General features: G+C 37.1%; 1 protein-coding gene across 1 annotated transcript in view; it reads left to right on the top strand.

Annotated features, from left to right (window-relative positions):
• Window positions 1–368: 368 nt before the first annotated feature.
• The window catches only part of TAB2 (TGF-beta activated kinase 1 (MAP3K7) binding protein 2), a gene marked incomplete at its 5' end in the record, with an annotated part of 30,916 nt that continues 14,290 nt past the window's right edge, over window positions 369–16,994 (top strand). The window contains 2 exons of the mRNA XM_084259560.1: window positions 369–470; window positions 11,094–12,588. Coding sequence (XP_084115686.1) covers window positions 369–470; window positions 11,094–12,588 — 1,597 coding nt within the window. The remainder of the gene's footprint in view (window positions 471–11,093; window positions 12,589–16,994) is intronic.

The following is a 16,994-nucleotide window of genomic DNA, read 5'->3' as shown; positions in this document are numbered from 1 at the left end:
GAGGAGACCGTCACAAAAATTTAATTGAATGCTCTCTAGCATAGCTACTGTAAAGCATACAAACACATAGGAGTTAGACAAATCTAAAAGTTTACCATTGGGAGTTAGAAACTGAAAAGGCAGTATAACTATATGGAAAGCATTATAGGAGTAAATAATAGTTTATTTTAATAGTTTATTCTAAATGTTAGGTACTGATAGACACTCTTACCAACATTTTAAATACACAATAATAGTCATTCTATAATTCTCATTAAAACTTTTTTCTTTCTTTCACAGAAAATGCTTGGACAGAAGAGATGAGTACTATTTCTGCTAAGGCCTAGAATTGCCTGCTGTACAAATAGTCCTGTTCAGGCAATATACGAATGGCCCAAGGAAGCCACCAAATTGATTTTCAGGTTTTACATGACCTGCGACAAAAATTCCCCGAAGTACCTGAAGTTGTTGTATCCAGGTGCATGTTACAGGTCAGTGTTCGATGATTTCTGAATTTTATTAATACAAGCCTCTTTTTTAACATTAGAAGAAAACTCCTCTTGTTGGCATTAGTGTGCTGTGATGAAGAGAAATGAGTTTTGGTGTCGGGTAGTCTTGTGGCCTCTGACAAATTATTTAGGTACTGTACTCCATCTGTATGTGGTTAATACCTACTTTATAAAGTAGATGTGAGGATTAATGAGATCTCAATTGAAAGCACTGATACATGGTCCATACCTACAACTTCCTTCACTTTTCCACCTCTTACTTGGCTAGGAGAGCATATTTAAATTTCAGGTCTTCATATGAAAGTAAGAAAATCATTGTTAAGTGAGGAACATGGATTCTTACCTACATGGTCACCTCAAGCATAGGTGCAAGTTAAATACCTTCTTAGTACTTACTAATAGCTGTGCCTTCTTATTTGATTAAATTGAAAATCTTTATCAAAAACTATTTTTTAGCTTGCTAAAACATAAAATAATTTGGGCTAACACATTTCTTCTTAACAGATGATTTTTAAAGTTTGAAATTTCTAAGAGACTCACTATCTGTACTTTATCTGAAGTGAATACATTTTGTTCACACCCTTATCACATTTTATCTTGGTCTATCTGCCATTAGTCTAAGCCAGCTTTGGTCCCTCCAATCTGCCAAAGTGTCTTTCTAAATAAAAATTGTCTTTCTAAATACAATTTTTATTATATATTTATCTTCTTAAAAAACCTCATGATTGTTCCCCACGCCTTTCAGAATAAAGCTCATAAATAACTAGGGTCCCTTCTGCAGCCTGACCTATTGCTTGTCCTTCCCCTCATACCCCGTGCTGTTGTAGTCATCCTCACTCAACTGGAATTCCCTAAACATTTTCTTTCTGTAGTGTAGTGCTTAAGAGCATATGTTTTGAGTTAATAATTCTGTATTGTATACTGAAATATGCTGAAAGAGTAGATATTACGTGTTCTTACCACCAAAAAAAAAAGTTGACTTATGTGAGGTGGTGGATGTGTTAACTAACTTGAATTGCAGTAGTCATTTCATAATATATAAAAATATAAATCACCAACTTGTACACCTTAAAAAAATCACATTGTACATATTTTATGTACAATTCTTATTTGTCAGTTGTACCTCAGTAAAAAATGGGGCAGTAAATATAAAATTTTTATACAATGCATAAATAGCATATGTTTTAGTGATAGTCATGTGTTCAAGTTTTGAGAGCTACTAGGAGTAATTTAACTTCTCTCACCCTCATTTCTTAACCTTCCTTTTCCTCACCTAATACAATAGGAATAAAAATAACCTCACAGAGAATTAAATAGAATAATAGAGGTAAAGCAACTAGTAGAATAACTGATGCATAATCAGTACTCAATAAACATTATTAGGGCCTCCCTGGTGGCGCAGCGGTTGAGCGCTGGGTTGCGAAGCTGCCCGCAGCCTCTGCAGAGCCAGTTCGATTCCCAGCTGCTCCCGGCCACCAGAGGAGGGTCCCACATGGCGCGCAGACCTCTCCTGCTGCCCGCTGCTCCCCTCAGCAGTGTACTTCGGTCCTTCTGCCTGCTCTGCTCCCCGCTCTGGCTCTGGTGAATTCTCTCACCCTCCCGCGCTTCTGACTGTACCCAGTGCATGTATAAACAAAAACAAATGAACAAACAAACAAACAAATAAATAAATAAAACATGCCTCTATTTAAAAAAATAAATAAATAAAAATAAACATTATTAGTAGCCAGTACTAATAACAGTAATAATACTAGAAGACCCATAATAAATATTTGGTAAATGAATCTGTTGTGCACATTTGCCACTATAGAATGCGAAAGGAAAAAATGAAAAAAGAGTTAGAGGTTAAAGAAAGTGTGGGGAGGGTAAGGGTAGTGGAAGTGGGTGTCTTTTCCTATAACCAGGTACTTCCTAACTTCAAATGGAATCTTGTGATAAGATTATACCCAGAATGTTCAGTGAACCATTGAGAAATAGAAAAGTACTGCAGGTTCCTCAGTAAAATGCTATAGGACCAACTGATTAAAAAATCTGTCCAGAATACTTAGTATCAGTAGCACTGCTCCAGAGGTTTTGTTTTTTTTTTTTTTTTTTTTTTTTTTTTTTTTTTTTTTTTTTTTTTTTTTTTTTTTTTTTTTTTTTTTTTTTTTTTTATAGAGGCATGCTTTATTTATTTGTTTGCTGGTTTGTTTTGTTTTGTTTTTTTTTTTTTTGTTTATACATGCACTGGGTACAGTCAGAAGCGCGGGAGGGTGAGAGAATTCACCAGAGCCAGAGCGGGGAGCAGAGCAGGCAGAAGGACTGAAGTACACTGCTGAGGGGAGCAGCGGGCGGCAGGAGAAGTCTGCACGCCATGTGGGACCCTCCTCTGGTGGCCGGGGAGCAGCCGGGGATCGAACCGGCGCCGCAGAGGCCGCGCGCAGTCTCGCAACCCAGCGCTCAACCGCTGCGCCACCGGGGAGGCCCTGCTCCAGAGGTTTTGAAGTACCTTAATTAGGAGCAAATCATAGAATGTTTTGTAGAATTACTGAAAAAATTTTCAAAAAAAAATTAAGAACTTTACGTATTTTTATAGTATGATAACCAGATTGTATTAAGAAAACAAAATGCAGAGCAGTGCACATAGATGAGGGTGGGAAATAAATATGCACACATACGTGTGTTTGCCCTTATTTGCATAAAGGATCAAAAACAAAATTTATAAATAGTGGTTACCCCACAGTGGACAAGAGGGAACAGCCAGGTAGGGACTAAAATAAGTAAACTTCTTAGCCACTGTCTTTTTGTCTCATTTTGATTTGTGTAGATAAGTTACCAAATTTTTTAAAAAGTAAAATAATTAAGCATTTCAACATTACCAAAAAAAATAGAAGATAGGTGTTTTTTAATTTCCTTTAGGCATTTGTAATAGCATCCTCACTATGTTATTCTGGTTTTACAAAACCAAACTCCTACATGCTTCACAACACCTAGTGATAAGTAAAATAAAATCTGTTTTGCTGCAAATTACCTGTAAGGCAGACCATACTCTTTTAAACTGAATTAATAGTATTTCTGGGCATCCAGATAATATGCTTCTTAGCTCATATAATAAGGAATGTGACCAAAAAGGAATGGAGGGCCTCCCCGGTGGCGCAGCGGTTGAGCACTAGGTTGCGAAGCTGCCCGCAGCCTCTGAGGCGCTGGTCTGATCCCCGGCTGCTCCCTGGCCACCGGAGGAGGGTCCAACATGGCGCGCAGACCTCTCCTGCCGCCCGCTGCTCCCCTCAGCAGTGTACTTCAGTCCTTCTGCCTGCTCTGCTCCCCGCTCTGGCTCTGGTGAATTCTCTCAACCTCCCACGCTTCCGACTGTACCCAGTGCTTGTATAAATATAAATAAATAAACAAATAAATAAAAAATATTTAAAAAAAGAAAAAGAAAAAGAAAGGAATGGAATGGTGTGGGGAGGAGGGGGAGGCCAGGCTGGAGAGAGAGAGAAGAAAGGTAAAATGGGAAAAACAGTTCAAAATACTAACTTCCAACTATAAAATAAGTAAACCATGAGATGTAATATACATCCAGATGGGTAAAGTTAATAATACTGTAAGTTGCTAAGGCATTAGACCTTAAAAAGTTATCACAAGGAAAAAATATGTGACTATAAATGATATTAACTAGACTTAATGCAGTGATCATTTCATATAGTATACACAGATGCCAAATTATAACTGAAACTAGTGTTTCATGTCATTCATATCAAAATTTAAGAATCATAAAAATAAGAATGGAATAGAAAATAGAAAAAGGAAGCTCCTTTGGGGATACAGCTGGGATATAAGTCTTTCCAAACTTGGGGAAAGAGTTTTTAAGCTATAAAATAAGCTACCTCTAAATGTAATATAAACATCTGCTACTTGGTAATAGTCTATTTTTTGGGTGCGGGTCTTGCTCAATTCAGTAGATTTCTGCCCTTTCTCTAGAAAGAGCCTCCTATAATATACAGTTTCATAACTTCTCTAATTGAAAAGACAAGAGTATACAAAATATGAGAAGTCAGCATTTAAAGGTTCATGCCATGCTGTTGCTTTGTATACATGTCCTTCTTGAACATTTTGCTTCTTGGGAAAACAAAAGTATTGATCTTTCTCTAAGAAAGATTCATTCAGTCTTTGTTTTTGTTGTTGTTGTTGTTTTAGAAGAACTGGGGTATAGACCAGAGGTGCAGGGATGGGAGAGCAAAACAGGCAGATTTACTGAAATACACTGCTGAGGGGAGCACCAGGGGAGACAGGAGTAGTCTGCTGCACCACGTGGGTCAGCTCCCCTGCCAAGGATCAGACTCAGACCTTAGCAGTGATCACACTGAGACTTAACCCCTAGACCACCAGGGAGGCCCCTCATTCAGCCTTAGTATTTGAGTACCATCCCCTTAGTTGAATGAAGACTTCTCCCATGACCTTCACTCATAATCTTTATCCCTATTTCTACTAAGACACCTAGCATTCCGCCTAAGGTGCATTTGTGTACACATTCACTTTCTCCACTAGATTGTAAGATTCTTAAGACCAGCAGTGTATCCCTTTTCTCCCTGCCTATTGGATGCTCATTAAATATCTGTTGAAAAAAATCAGTGAATCAGTTTGATGCTGTCTATAATCTCTGTGCAGTAAAGTGGGGAAAATATGAAAGAGGAACTGAAAGTAAGCATTCAGACTCTTTTGTAGCTTTAAAGAAGGTAGATTTGAATATATACTCTTTTAAAAACTCGTCCCACCCCTTTTGACCCACTTAAAGGGAACCACTAGTTTCCCACTAGAAGCAATCAGCGCTTCTTTGAGAAATAATTGGTTCCAGGTCTGGATAGGAAATGATTTTAGACATCATACCACATCCAAAAACAAGGGAAAAAATTAAGAAGAACTATCAGATTCATGTCATATGTACACAGGAACCAACTTGACACTGTCCCCACCCAGCCTAAAGATAGGATATAATGATCACAATCAATTGATATATTAAAATGTTACAGTAACTTATAATCATACTGAAAATGAATCTTAGTCACCTTTGGAGGTTGCCAGGACAACAATTCATTATTCCAAAAATCAGTAAAGAGAAACTATTTATCCTGCCTTTTCTGTGCCAAGATTAACCAAATAGTTGAAGAGAGCAAGTTCTTTGAGGAAGAGTTCCAGCTAATACATGAACAAGGACTTTTATAATTGAGATATAACCAATATCACCATTCTGCAACCCTTAATGAAATAAAGATTCAATACAATATTCATTGGTAGTTGCTAAAAATCAGTAGCTACATCAAGTTGACAATATCAGAATCCACTAATCAGCTTTAAGATCACAAAAAGACAGACAGACTTTGTCCTTCTTATGTGATGCAGTAAGAAATATACCCTGTAAATGTTCTTACTAAGAATTCGTGCATGAAGCTGCCCATGCACAATATAGATATAACTTACTAGTTTACAGTACAACACAAGAGGATGGTAATACCAGAGTGTACTCTGCCAGCCAAGATGGGAAATTCTACAGGGAAATGATCAGGTGTTTCAATGGACAAATAACTTGAAAATTTTTTTAAAAAGAGGGTAGGATTAATTATTTTAAGAAACCTTAGAGTCATATCCACCAAATGAAATATGTAGATTTTGTTTAGATCCTGGTTTAAATTAACTAAAAAGATGTTTACGATATAATCAAGGGACTTTTAACACTATATTAGGTGATACTAAGGTATTGATTATTTTAAGGTATGATAGTGACATTTTTAAGTCCCTATTTATTTAAATTACATTATCTAAGTATTTATAGATAAAAACAAAATAATTTCTGCGATATGACCTAGTTTGGCTGAGATGTAGCTAGGACATGCTTCGGATGAAAAATGATTTGCCATATATTGATATTATTACAGGTGGGCAATGAATATAGGGGAGTTTATCATATTTACTCTCTATTTTTGTATGTTTAAAGTGTTCTAAAATAAACTTTACTAAAAAATAAATTTCCTTTTATCCTATTGTAGTCTTATAAGGCATAAGTTCTAGGGCCTCCCCGGTGGCGCAGCGGTTGAGCGCTGGGTTGCGAAGCTGCCCGCAGCCTCTGCGGCGCCGGTTCGATCCCCGGCTGCTCCCCGGCCACCGGCGGAGGATCCCACATGGCGCGCAGACCTCTCCTGCCGCCCGCTGCTCCCCTCAGCAGTGTACTTCGGTCCTTCTGCCTGCTCTGCTCCCCGCTCTGGCTCTGGTGAATTCTCTCACCCTCCCGCGCTTCTGACTGTACCCAGTGCATGTATAAACAAAACAAACAAACAAACAAAATAAATAAATAAAACATGCCTCTATAAAAAAAAAATTAATAAGGCATAAGTTCTTTTATGTTTTACTAATAAAAAGTGATGTCTGCAGAGGCTATATAATCTGAGGATGTGGATTATGGCAGAGGTGAGACTACAACATTAATCAGATTATGAAGGAATGGGGGGGTTTTGAGAGCTCTAGAAAATTAGGCAGGAATATTTGTAAATGTGACTACCACCTTTTAGAAAGGAAGATATGTGTTTGGATTTGGTAGGGAATAGATATTTTGAGAACATTCACAGAGAGAAGATGAGACAATGGGTTCTTTGTGAGCTTGACATAGAAAGGAAGAATTTAGCAGGGATAGCAATAGAGTTGGTTTGAAGCAAAGAGCATCAACTAGGTTTGACAAAAGATCTTAACTATAATACAGAATAATGAATTGATAGAGATTATGGTGAATTCCGAAATTTTAATTAGAAAACCAGTATTTTTTTCCCAGATGTATGAGAAGGATAAAAGGATGAGACATTTGAACTCTTGGCTTGGGGAGGCGAGAAATGTCAGGCTTTTGTGCATTAACCTTTTGTATTACCTGGACTGTCATTTCTTTTTCTTTTTTTTAAATCATTTTTATTGAGGTAGCTTTGGTATACAACAGTGGCTTAGGGTTATAGGTTCACATCTCTTCAGATGTATGTTACCACAGCAGGCTTACTGCCAAAGCCCCAGTAATCCTCCACCCTAGAGTCCATTGCTACCCTCACCCCAGTCCCCAACTCCCATCAATCTCCCTGAGCAGCATTTCTGCAGTCAGATTTCTAGGGTTTGGTTTCAGTTAGTTCCGTCTATTCCTTTATTTTGTTTCTTTAGAGTTCACATATAAGCGAAGTCATCAGTATTTGTCTTTCTCCTTCTGACTTCTCTTAGCATCATAATCCCCTTCAGTTCCTTTTGTGTATATGGTGTCACAAATGGCTATTATCTTTTAACCAGACTTCAAGATGCCTTTTCAGTTGTTTTCTCGGATAAGCTTTTATCTAATATCAAGTCACCTTTAGTTGATATTTTTACTTGGTTTTTCATCTTTTCTGTGTCTAAAATTGTCCCCTATCAGGCTACTAATATTCCAGTCCGCTTTTTAATTCTTGTTCTTTTTATGCAGCAAATTGTATTGACTAATGATTTGTAGACTTTCCTAATTTGTTTCCACTATCATGGAATCATTATTGCTTGTCTTCTAACTGGTCTTTTTTTTTTTTTTGATTTATTTTATTTCATTCATTCATTCATTCGTTTGTTTGTTTGTTTATACAAGCACTGGGTACAGTCAGAAGCGCGGGAGGGTAAGAGAATTCACCAGAGACAGAGCGGGGAGCAGAGCAGGCAGAAGGACAGAAGCACACTGCTGAGGGGAGCAGCGGGAGGCAGGAGAGGTCTGCACGCCATGTGAGACCCTCCTCCGGTGGCCGGGGAGCAGCAGGGGATCGAACCAGCGCCTCAGAGGCTGCGGGCAGCTTCGCAACCCAGCGCTCAACCGCTGTGCCACCAGGAGGCCCCTAATTGGTCTTGAGAAAAAGAATTCCCTATTTAAGTATCAATAGATTTATCTTCTGAAAACACCCTTTGTGTCTTCATTTCTGTTCACTTATGTTCAGTGACTCTCCCCATTGCTTATAATAAGATCCAAGCTCTAGTGTGACTTTATTGTTCACATTTGTCAATACTGAGATTATCCCAGTCTGCTTTTCTAACAATTTGTTCTACAAAATTCCTAATACAAACCTTTCACTCCAGACAAATCTGTTCCGATCACCTTATTTAGAACATGTTTTTACATGTTGTCACATATCTGTCTGCTTACCAGAATTTTGTCCTATCCAAATCCTCCATGTATGCTCTATGAAACCCATCAGGTCATAGCATACCTCTCTCATTAACACAGTCCATTCTACACTTGTCTACAATATTAATTCTCTATTGAACTTTAATCACTTATTAGTTGGCATCTATTTATTACTTGACACATACTCTTGCTTTAGTAATATTACCCTTCTAAAAGTCCTAATTGAATTTTAGTCTCCTCTAGGGAAGGTTTGATTGACTTTATGTGTCACTGTCTTCCACAGTTGCAAACAGAGTGCTGTGTATATTGTCAGCATTTAGGAAATGTTTTTATTGATGATTTATGAGTGGTGGCTAGTTAGTCTCTTTCAAGGATTCTTTAGAAACAATCTGGTTGGTTTTATGTTTTTGTTTTTTTAATTTTTCAGGAGTAGATTTGTATGGTGTTTTTATATTGAAAGGCAGAGTATGGAGGTTACCTTGAGCTTATATTTCATATATAATATATATGTGTCTCTTTAATACAAGTGAATATAAAGCATGTAAGGAATTGAAATGGCATTGTTATGAATTTTAGGACTGTTTTAATTTAAATATTCAGAATTTTTTAAAGGTCTTTGGTTTGATAGAATCTGCTTAACAGTTGGATATGCAGAATATTTTTTGCAGTAATATAATTGACCTTTCATATCTGAGGGTTCATCTGCAGTTTCATCTGTGGATGAATCTGTACTATGTAGTTAAGCTGCAATGGTTGAATCTATACTGAACATGTACACTTTTTTCCCTTGCCATTATGCCCTAAACATTTCAGTGTAACAACTATTTACATAGTATTTATATTAGATATTATGAATAATCTAATTTAAATATTTAAATGTTTAAAATATACTGGAGGATCTTGGTAGGTTATGTGTAATACTATTTCATAATAAGGAGCCTGAGCATCAGTGGAATTTGGTATCCTGGCAGAAACGATGTCCTGTAACCAGTCCTTCACAGATAGCAAGAGATGGTTGTATATGCTTAATATGAGTGGTTACATTTTGCCCAACATTCAGACTGCTCTTTATTAATCAAACTGCTTTTTTTATTAATTTGTTTTCTTAATGAAATTTTCTTACATCTTTGTTAATTTTTGACAGTATAGTATTTCTCTCCACAGGTGCAGTGACCATAGTTCTCCCACCACCAAAGCACTATAGTCCATTACCACAGTCTCCTCTGCTGTTCTCCCCACCATGTTTTCACCCCTTCCACTCTCTTTTCCTGTCTCTCTCCCTCTGCCTCTCCCTTTTCCTCTCTCTCCCCTACTAGGGAGAGATCTATGATCTCAGATCTGTGATCAGCTTTCAAGGTTTGTCTTCAACCATTTGTCAAACTGCATTTTTAATTAAATTGTAATTTACTGTATCTGCATGAATTCATCTTACTATAAAATAGCTCCTAAACAGAATAATGACTTGGTTTACTTTTAGCTATTGATTATTACAGAACTATTCTATTACCTTAGTACTATAAACCTTTAATTCAACCATTTGCATAAAAAATAGTTCTCAAATGAAAGGGTTCAAATATATTTTGTTAAAATTAGATTAATCACATAATTTTTTTTTCCTACATCATTTTTCATTTTTGTGCAATATTTGCTTTCTCCCCTCAGGTATAGTCCCCATAATTCATCTACCACCACAGCACTATTGAACCATCACCATAATTCCTTGTGTTCTTCCCTCCCTGTTTTGACCCCTTTCTCTCCTCCCACTCCTCCTCCTCTACTGTATGTGTCAGATCTATGATTTGCCTATAAATTTTTTCTTTGTCCTGACCCTTTGTTAAGTTTCCCTATATTCCACCTATAAGTGAAACCATCCGGTATTTTTCTTTTTCCTTCTGACTTCACTTAGCATAATCCCTTCCAGTGCAATCCATGTTACTGCAAATGGCATGAGTTTGCCTTTCTTGATTGCTGAGTAGTATTCCATTGTGTATTTATAACACATCTTCTTGATCCATTCATCTGTTTGGGGACATTTAGGTTGTTTCCATATCTTCACTATTGTTAATAGTGCTGCGGTAAACATAGGAGTGCAGCTTTCCTTTGGAATTAGTGTTTTTGTGTCCTTTGGATAGATTCCTGGGAGTGGAATCGCTGGGTCATGTGGTAGATCTATAGTTAGTATTTTGAGGGTCCTCTATACAGCTTTCCATAGCGGTTGGACCAGTCTGCATTCCCACCAGCAGTATAAGAGGGTTCCTTTCTCTCCTTTTCTCCTCACCAGCATTTGTTGTTGCTGTTTTTTTAAATATGGACCATTCTCACCAGTATGAGGTGGTATCTCATTGTGGTTTTCATTGGCATTTCCTTGATTATAAAGCATCACATAATATTTTAATAGTGATAAGAGTATAAACATCGGCTTCTGGCTATTAACATCAACCTGCTGTTATTTTGTTTTATAGAATAATAATAACCTGGATGCCTGCTGTGCAGTTCTCTCTCAGGAGAGTACAAGGTATCTTTATGGTGAAGGAGACTTGAATTTTTCAGATGATTCTGGAATTTCTGGTCTACGCAATCACATGACTTCTCTCAACTTGGACTTGCAGTCACAGAATGTTTACCACCATGGAAGAGAAGGAAATAGAATGAATGGAAGTAGGACTTTGACGCACAGCATTAGCGATGGACAACTTCAAGGTGGTCAGTCTAGTAATGAACTGTTTCAGCAGGAGCCACAGACAGCACCAGCTCAAGTTCCTCAAGGCTTTAATGTTTTTGGAATGTCCAGTACATCTGGTGCTTCAAATTCAACACCACACCTTGGATTTCACTTAGGCAGCAAAGGAACATCCAACCTTTCTCAAACTCCCAGGTTTAATCCCATTATGGTAACGTTAGCCCCAAATATCCAGACTGGTCGTAATACTCCTACATCTTTGCACATACATGGTGTACCTCCACCTGTACTTAACAGTCCACAGGGAAATTCTATCTATATTAGGCCTTATATTACAACTCCTAGTGGTACAACTCGACAGACACAGCAACATTCTGGCTGGGTATCTCAGTTTAACCCCATGAACCCTCAGCAAGTCTATCAACCTTCACAGCCTGGTCCCTGGACTACTTACCCTGCATCTAATCCTCTGTCACATACCTCAGCCCAGCAGCCAAATCAGCAAGGCCATCAGACCTCTCATGTCTACATGCCCATCAGTTCACCTACTACCCCACAACCACCAACAATTCATTCATCTGGTAGCTCACAGTCTTCTGCCCATAGCCAATACAACATTCAGAATATTTCAACAGGACCTCGAAAAAACCAGATTGAAATCAAACTTGAACCCCCACAAAGAAACAGTTCTTCAAAATTGCGTTCTTCTGGACCTCGAACCTCCAGCAGTTCCTCTTCAGTCAACAGCCAGACCTTAAATAGAAATCAGCCCACTGTTTACATAGCTGCCAGTCCCCCAAATACCGATGAGGTGCTGTCCCGTAGTCAACCTAAGGTCTATATTTCAGCTAACACCTCCACGGATGAGCAGGTCATGCGGAATCAGCCTACCCTCTTCATTTCCACAAACTCTGGAGCTTCTGCTGCCTCCAGGAATATGTCTGGGCAAGTGAGCATGGGTCCTGCCTTTATTCATCACCACCCGCCCAAAAGTCGAGCTATAGGCAATAACTCTGCAACTTCTCCTCGAGTGGTGGTCACACAACCCAATACAAAATATACTTTCAAAATTACAGTTTCTCCCAATAAACCCCCTGCAGTTTCACCAGGAGTGGTGTCCCCTACCTTTGAACTTACAAATCTTCTAAACCATCCTGATCATTATGTAGAAACAGAGAATATTCAGCACCTCACGGACCCTACTTTAGCACATGTGGATAGAATAAGTGAAGCACGGAAGTTGAGTATGGGATCTGATGATGCTGCGTATACACAAGGTAATATTAATGAAAGTGGGGTCATTTTCCATGCTGGGCTTTTTGATGTCCACTTAATTTCACAGGAGAAATGGATATCAGCGTTATTATTTCATCTTTTAATGCTATCTTAACCTCTGAGAGTCTTCATATAAATTTTGAATTTCAATTTTATATTCCTGTAACTTAAAGAATTTTGTTTTTAATTGTTTATTGAGGTAATGTTGATTTTACAACACTGTATTAGTCTATAGGTTTACACCTCTACAAATGTATGTTACCACATACTACGCTCACCACCAAAGCGTCAATATTCCTCCACCATAATGCATCCAGCGCCCTTCCCACTTGGCTCTCATCCCCTCACTCTCCTTTGTGGTAGCCTCAGTTCTGCAGAGTTAACTTACAGTGTGAGTGACAGTTACCAGATCTTCAGAAGAATCAACTCTGGTTGGTTGGTTGGTTGGTCTTAATATTTGTAACACTTTCTTTTCAGTTATTGTCTTTCCTGTGGTGATAGTGACTTTCTGCACATAAAAATTCATTGAGACACAATTTAATAAGAGGTTAGATGGTTAATATAGTAAACCTACCTTCTTTGACCAGAATTATTCTCTATTTGAAAAATAGAGCTTTCTCTTAATTTTTATAATGTATTCTTAGTCTTATTTTATATCGAAGTCTAAATTGCTGAGTTCTAGAATAATTTAACTCAGAGAAATTTGAATCCTGTTCCTAATATTTGTCTATTTTCTTATTTCAAATTGGTAATGTTAGCTTTAAATTGATTTCACTTGATTATACAGTCCAGAAATAGATGGAGCTACATCTGTTAATTCAAATGGAGCCAGTTTGTTATATATTTTATCCAACTCCTTAAGCTACTTACTCACTAAGAAACTGTTGAATTCATTCAAATAAGAAAGTAGAGGAGAAATGTTTACACTCTTGACTACCAACATAGGTCTGTAAGTTAACTGTAAATCCTATGGAATAATGACATATCTTAGTCATCTTTGTATCCCCAATGAATTGTTCAAGTACTGTAGACTGGAAAACGCTTTACCTTCACTGTCAGGCAGCATGCAGGCCTTACTACCACTACTACCACCTGACCTTTTGAAAATTTTGGAAAATAGTGATTTTACTTAAGCACTTTTTATAGAGTCCTGATAGTTTTGGCTAATTTAGTTTTGAACAGTTACATTCTAGTGATTCTGAACCCATGCTGAGCTGTGGTACCTTCAAATTCTATAATCATCTAGTGGAGCTTTCAAAAAATAGAAGTGTCCAGAAGTCAGCCCATACTAAATCTGTTAGAGTCTCTGAATAGTGAACGCTGATGCCCTCTTTTTCATCTTTGCTAGTTCTGTCCTCTCACCTGTCCTTTATTCGGAGAAGTGAGATCAGAGACTTCAAGCTCAGTTCTCAGATCTCTTTGCTATCTGTACTACTCCTTAGATAATTTAATTCAGCCTCATGACTTTAAATATTATTTTATATGCTATTAACTCCCAAATTTGTAACTCTAACCTGAACTTAGTCACTGAATTTGAAGGCGGATCTTTTAACTAGCTATCTCACATCTCCACTGAATTGTTTGAATAGGCATGTGTAATTTATTATGTCTGAAATAGCTTCTGATACCTCTCCCCCACCCCAGCCCTGCAGTATATTCTTCCTGTGAGAGATGGGATATTGATCCCATTGCAAGTAATGACAACTTAATTGTTAAAGTGATTAGACTAGTAACTTAGAAACACCTTTGGCTCCTTCCTTCTTTCATATTTCACTTCTAATTTTACAATAAATTCTGTCAACTCTAACCTTAACCATATATCAGACATTCTCTTCTTACCATCCCCCTTTGTCACCACTCTGGTCTGAGCCACCATCATCTCTTAAATGGGTGATTCCGGTAGCTTACCTGCTTTCACCCTCGCCTCTTTGTGGTCTTCTTTCGGCTTAACTACCAGAGAGATGCTGTTTTAAAACAACAGTCAGATCATAATATATAAATACAATCACAAATATCTTGAAACAATGAAGTCATAATCTGGATTAGGTATAGGGAACACCTTCTAAAGGCACCTGAATATTTAAAAAAAAAAATTGCTGCTGAATGAAGGCTCTGGTTTGAGAGCCTTCCAAAGCCTAGCAAGAAAGCAGGGCTCCCCAGAACCTGCCACTCAGATTACTTCTCTGACAACTTTCAGGTGGCATTAATAGCCATGACTGCTTTCTTTAAACATACCTACATACGTATTAGATGTCATAAAATTCATGAGGTGATGTACCCTTGTTTTTATTCTATGTTTGCTTACTGTATAATATGCGCTGAGCTCTGTTTCTACCACCTTTCATCTCATTTCTGTGTTTACTATGGAGCTGGTATTGACCCAAGTTTAAGTACCATCCTATGACAAAATCTTGATCTAGTGCTTCTTTTGACTTGTTTTAGTCAAATCAAAGAACTGTTCTTGTCTGGAAAATGTATCTTTTATGATGTTGACTCGTGTGTGATGCTTTACACACCATACTTGATGGAGTAGTAACCGAGGTGACCCAGATAATACTGATATTTAATCAGGAATCTTTCTGAACTTTATTTTGTAGAGTATGGGTAAGAAAGAGAAAAGAAATAGTTGTCTCCTACAGTGAAACATCTTTCTCTTGGAACATACTGTTTCAGAGTAGGAAAATAAATGGAACCAGCTATTAGAATTACAGGAAAATGTTTTTCTCAAATTGAAGAAGGAACATTCATAAATAAATTTGGTGACCAAAATGTGGGGGGTTTTGTTTATATTTTATGTAACATTTAACATCTAAAAATACAATAAAAATTTTCAAAAACGAGAATTTGTTTATATAGCCTTCTGCTGTAGCAGGGTCAGAAGAAAAAGAGGTATATTAATGAAACTTCTGCCAGGACCCTGCTCATCTCAACACCACGCCTACCACCACCACACTTAAAGGAAATAAATGAAACCAAGTCCTTGAAGTACTACAGGAATCAGAAACAAAAATGATTACCCAAAAAAATGAAGTTAGGTTAGAGAGAAATTCCATTTTAAAGTGTATTAGATATGAAAAAGTCTTTTACCCTTACCTGCCAGGAAGAGGAAATATTGATGTAAAAATTGGTTATGCCAGTAGGAAGATTACTGGCCAGGTAACATTTTCCTCCTTGCGTCATACCCTTGACTAGCTTCTGAAAAGTAACATAAATATTTTATCCATTATTTTGAGACTTTTTGGTATTCCCTTCCCATTCATAGAAGTGTGTTTTTTTTGTAACACTGGTAACTTTTATAGGTAAGAACAAAATACTTCACTCATTCAAATCAGTTTTCATCATGGAAAGGAAAAAAGGGCTGCTGTCTGTATTTTATCATAATGGTAGATGTGCTTACCAAATTAACTTTGCTACCAAAAATGAATTCTCATTCTTCATTGTCTCTACAGAAATCTATCTGTAATATTGATGTGACTGCTAAACTGCCTTTTTTAAATAGTATACATGTGAAGTCATAAAAGTTTTTAATAAAACTTTATTTTTCCCCCAGTTATATTTATGTTACTGTCATATTTTAAACAGACGCCTTGACTTTTGAACCTAAAATAGAAATAAGAAAAATTATGAGATGAAAATTAGCTTGAGACTTTGTATTTCTTTTTCCTTGTCATTTTTTTCAGTTATGCTTCTTTCCAAATTAGACGACTTTTCTAGTTAACAAAATTTAATAAAAATGCTAATGGTGACCAAAATTGAGTGGGCTAGGTATTCTTTTCAAAAGGAATTACAATTTAAATTAGTTCAATTCTTTCAATTTGCACCTTGACTTTATTTTGTGCATCTGCAGATTGAAAATGCCTTTTTTAGAACATTGAAAATCACATTAAGTAAGATTAATTGACATCAACCATTTAAACAATTTTTTTCAAATCAAGTCACTTGCCATAGGTTCTTCTCACTAGTGAGACTAACTAGCTTTTTAATTTGAAATATATCTCATGGCTGGAAGATGTTAAAGATCATCCAGAGGTTATCCCTAGACATTATCTAGTCCACTTATCCATCCAACACTTGGTCCTGCAGGACCTTGGAAAATGTAAAATCTATCCTATACTTGAATACATTGTGAGAAACAAGATGCCTCCTGAAGTAGAACATTCCATTTTTGAAGAACTCTGATTACTAGAAAGTTATTTCCTATATTAAGCCGGTCTCTTTAAAAAGTATTATGGAAATATTACAAGCATGTGGTAAAAGGAACTCTACCCAAAATAAACAATTAAAATGTACCTCCTTTCAACCCCCTAATCTTCCCTCCTGCCCTCCTAGTACTTAATTAATGTCCATTAGCAGTCTTTATCCTCCTCTATATAGTCACATATATACACAGTTTATTTGGTACATGGGA

The sequence above is a fragment of the Talpa europaea genome (genome assembly GCF_964194135.1).
Source record: "Talpa europaea genome assembly, chromosome: 2".
NCBI lineage: Eukaryota > Metazoa > Chordata > Mammalia > Eulipotyphla > Talpidae > Talpa > Talpa europaea.
This window is presented reverse-complemented; position numbering and strand designations above follow the sequence as displayed.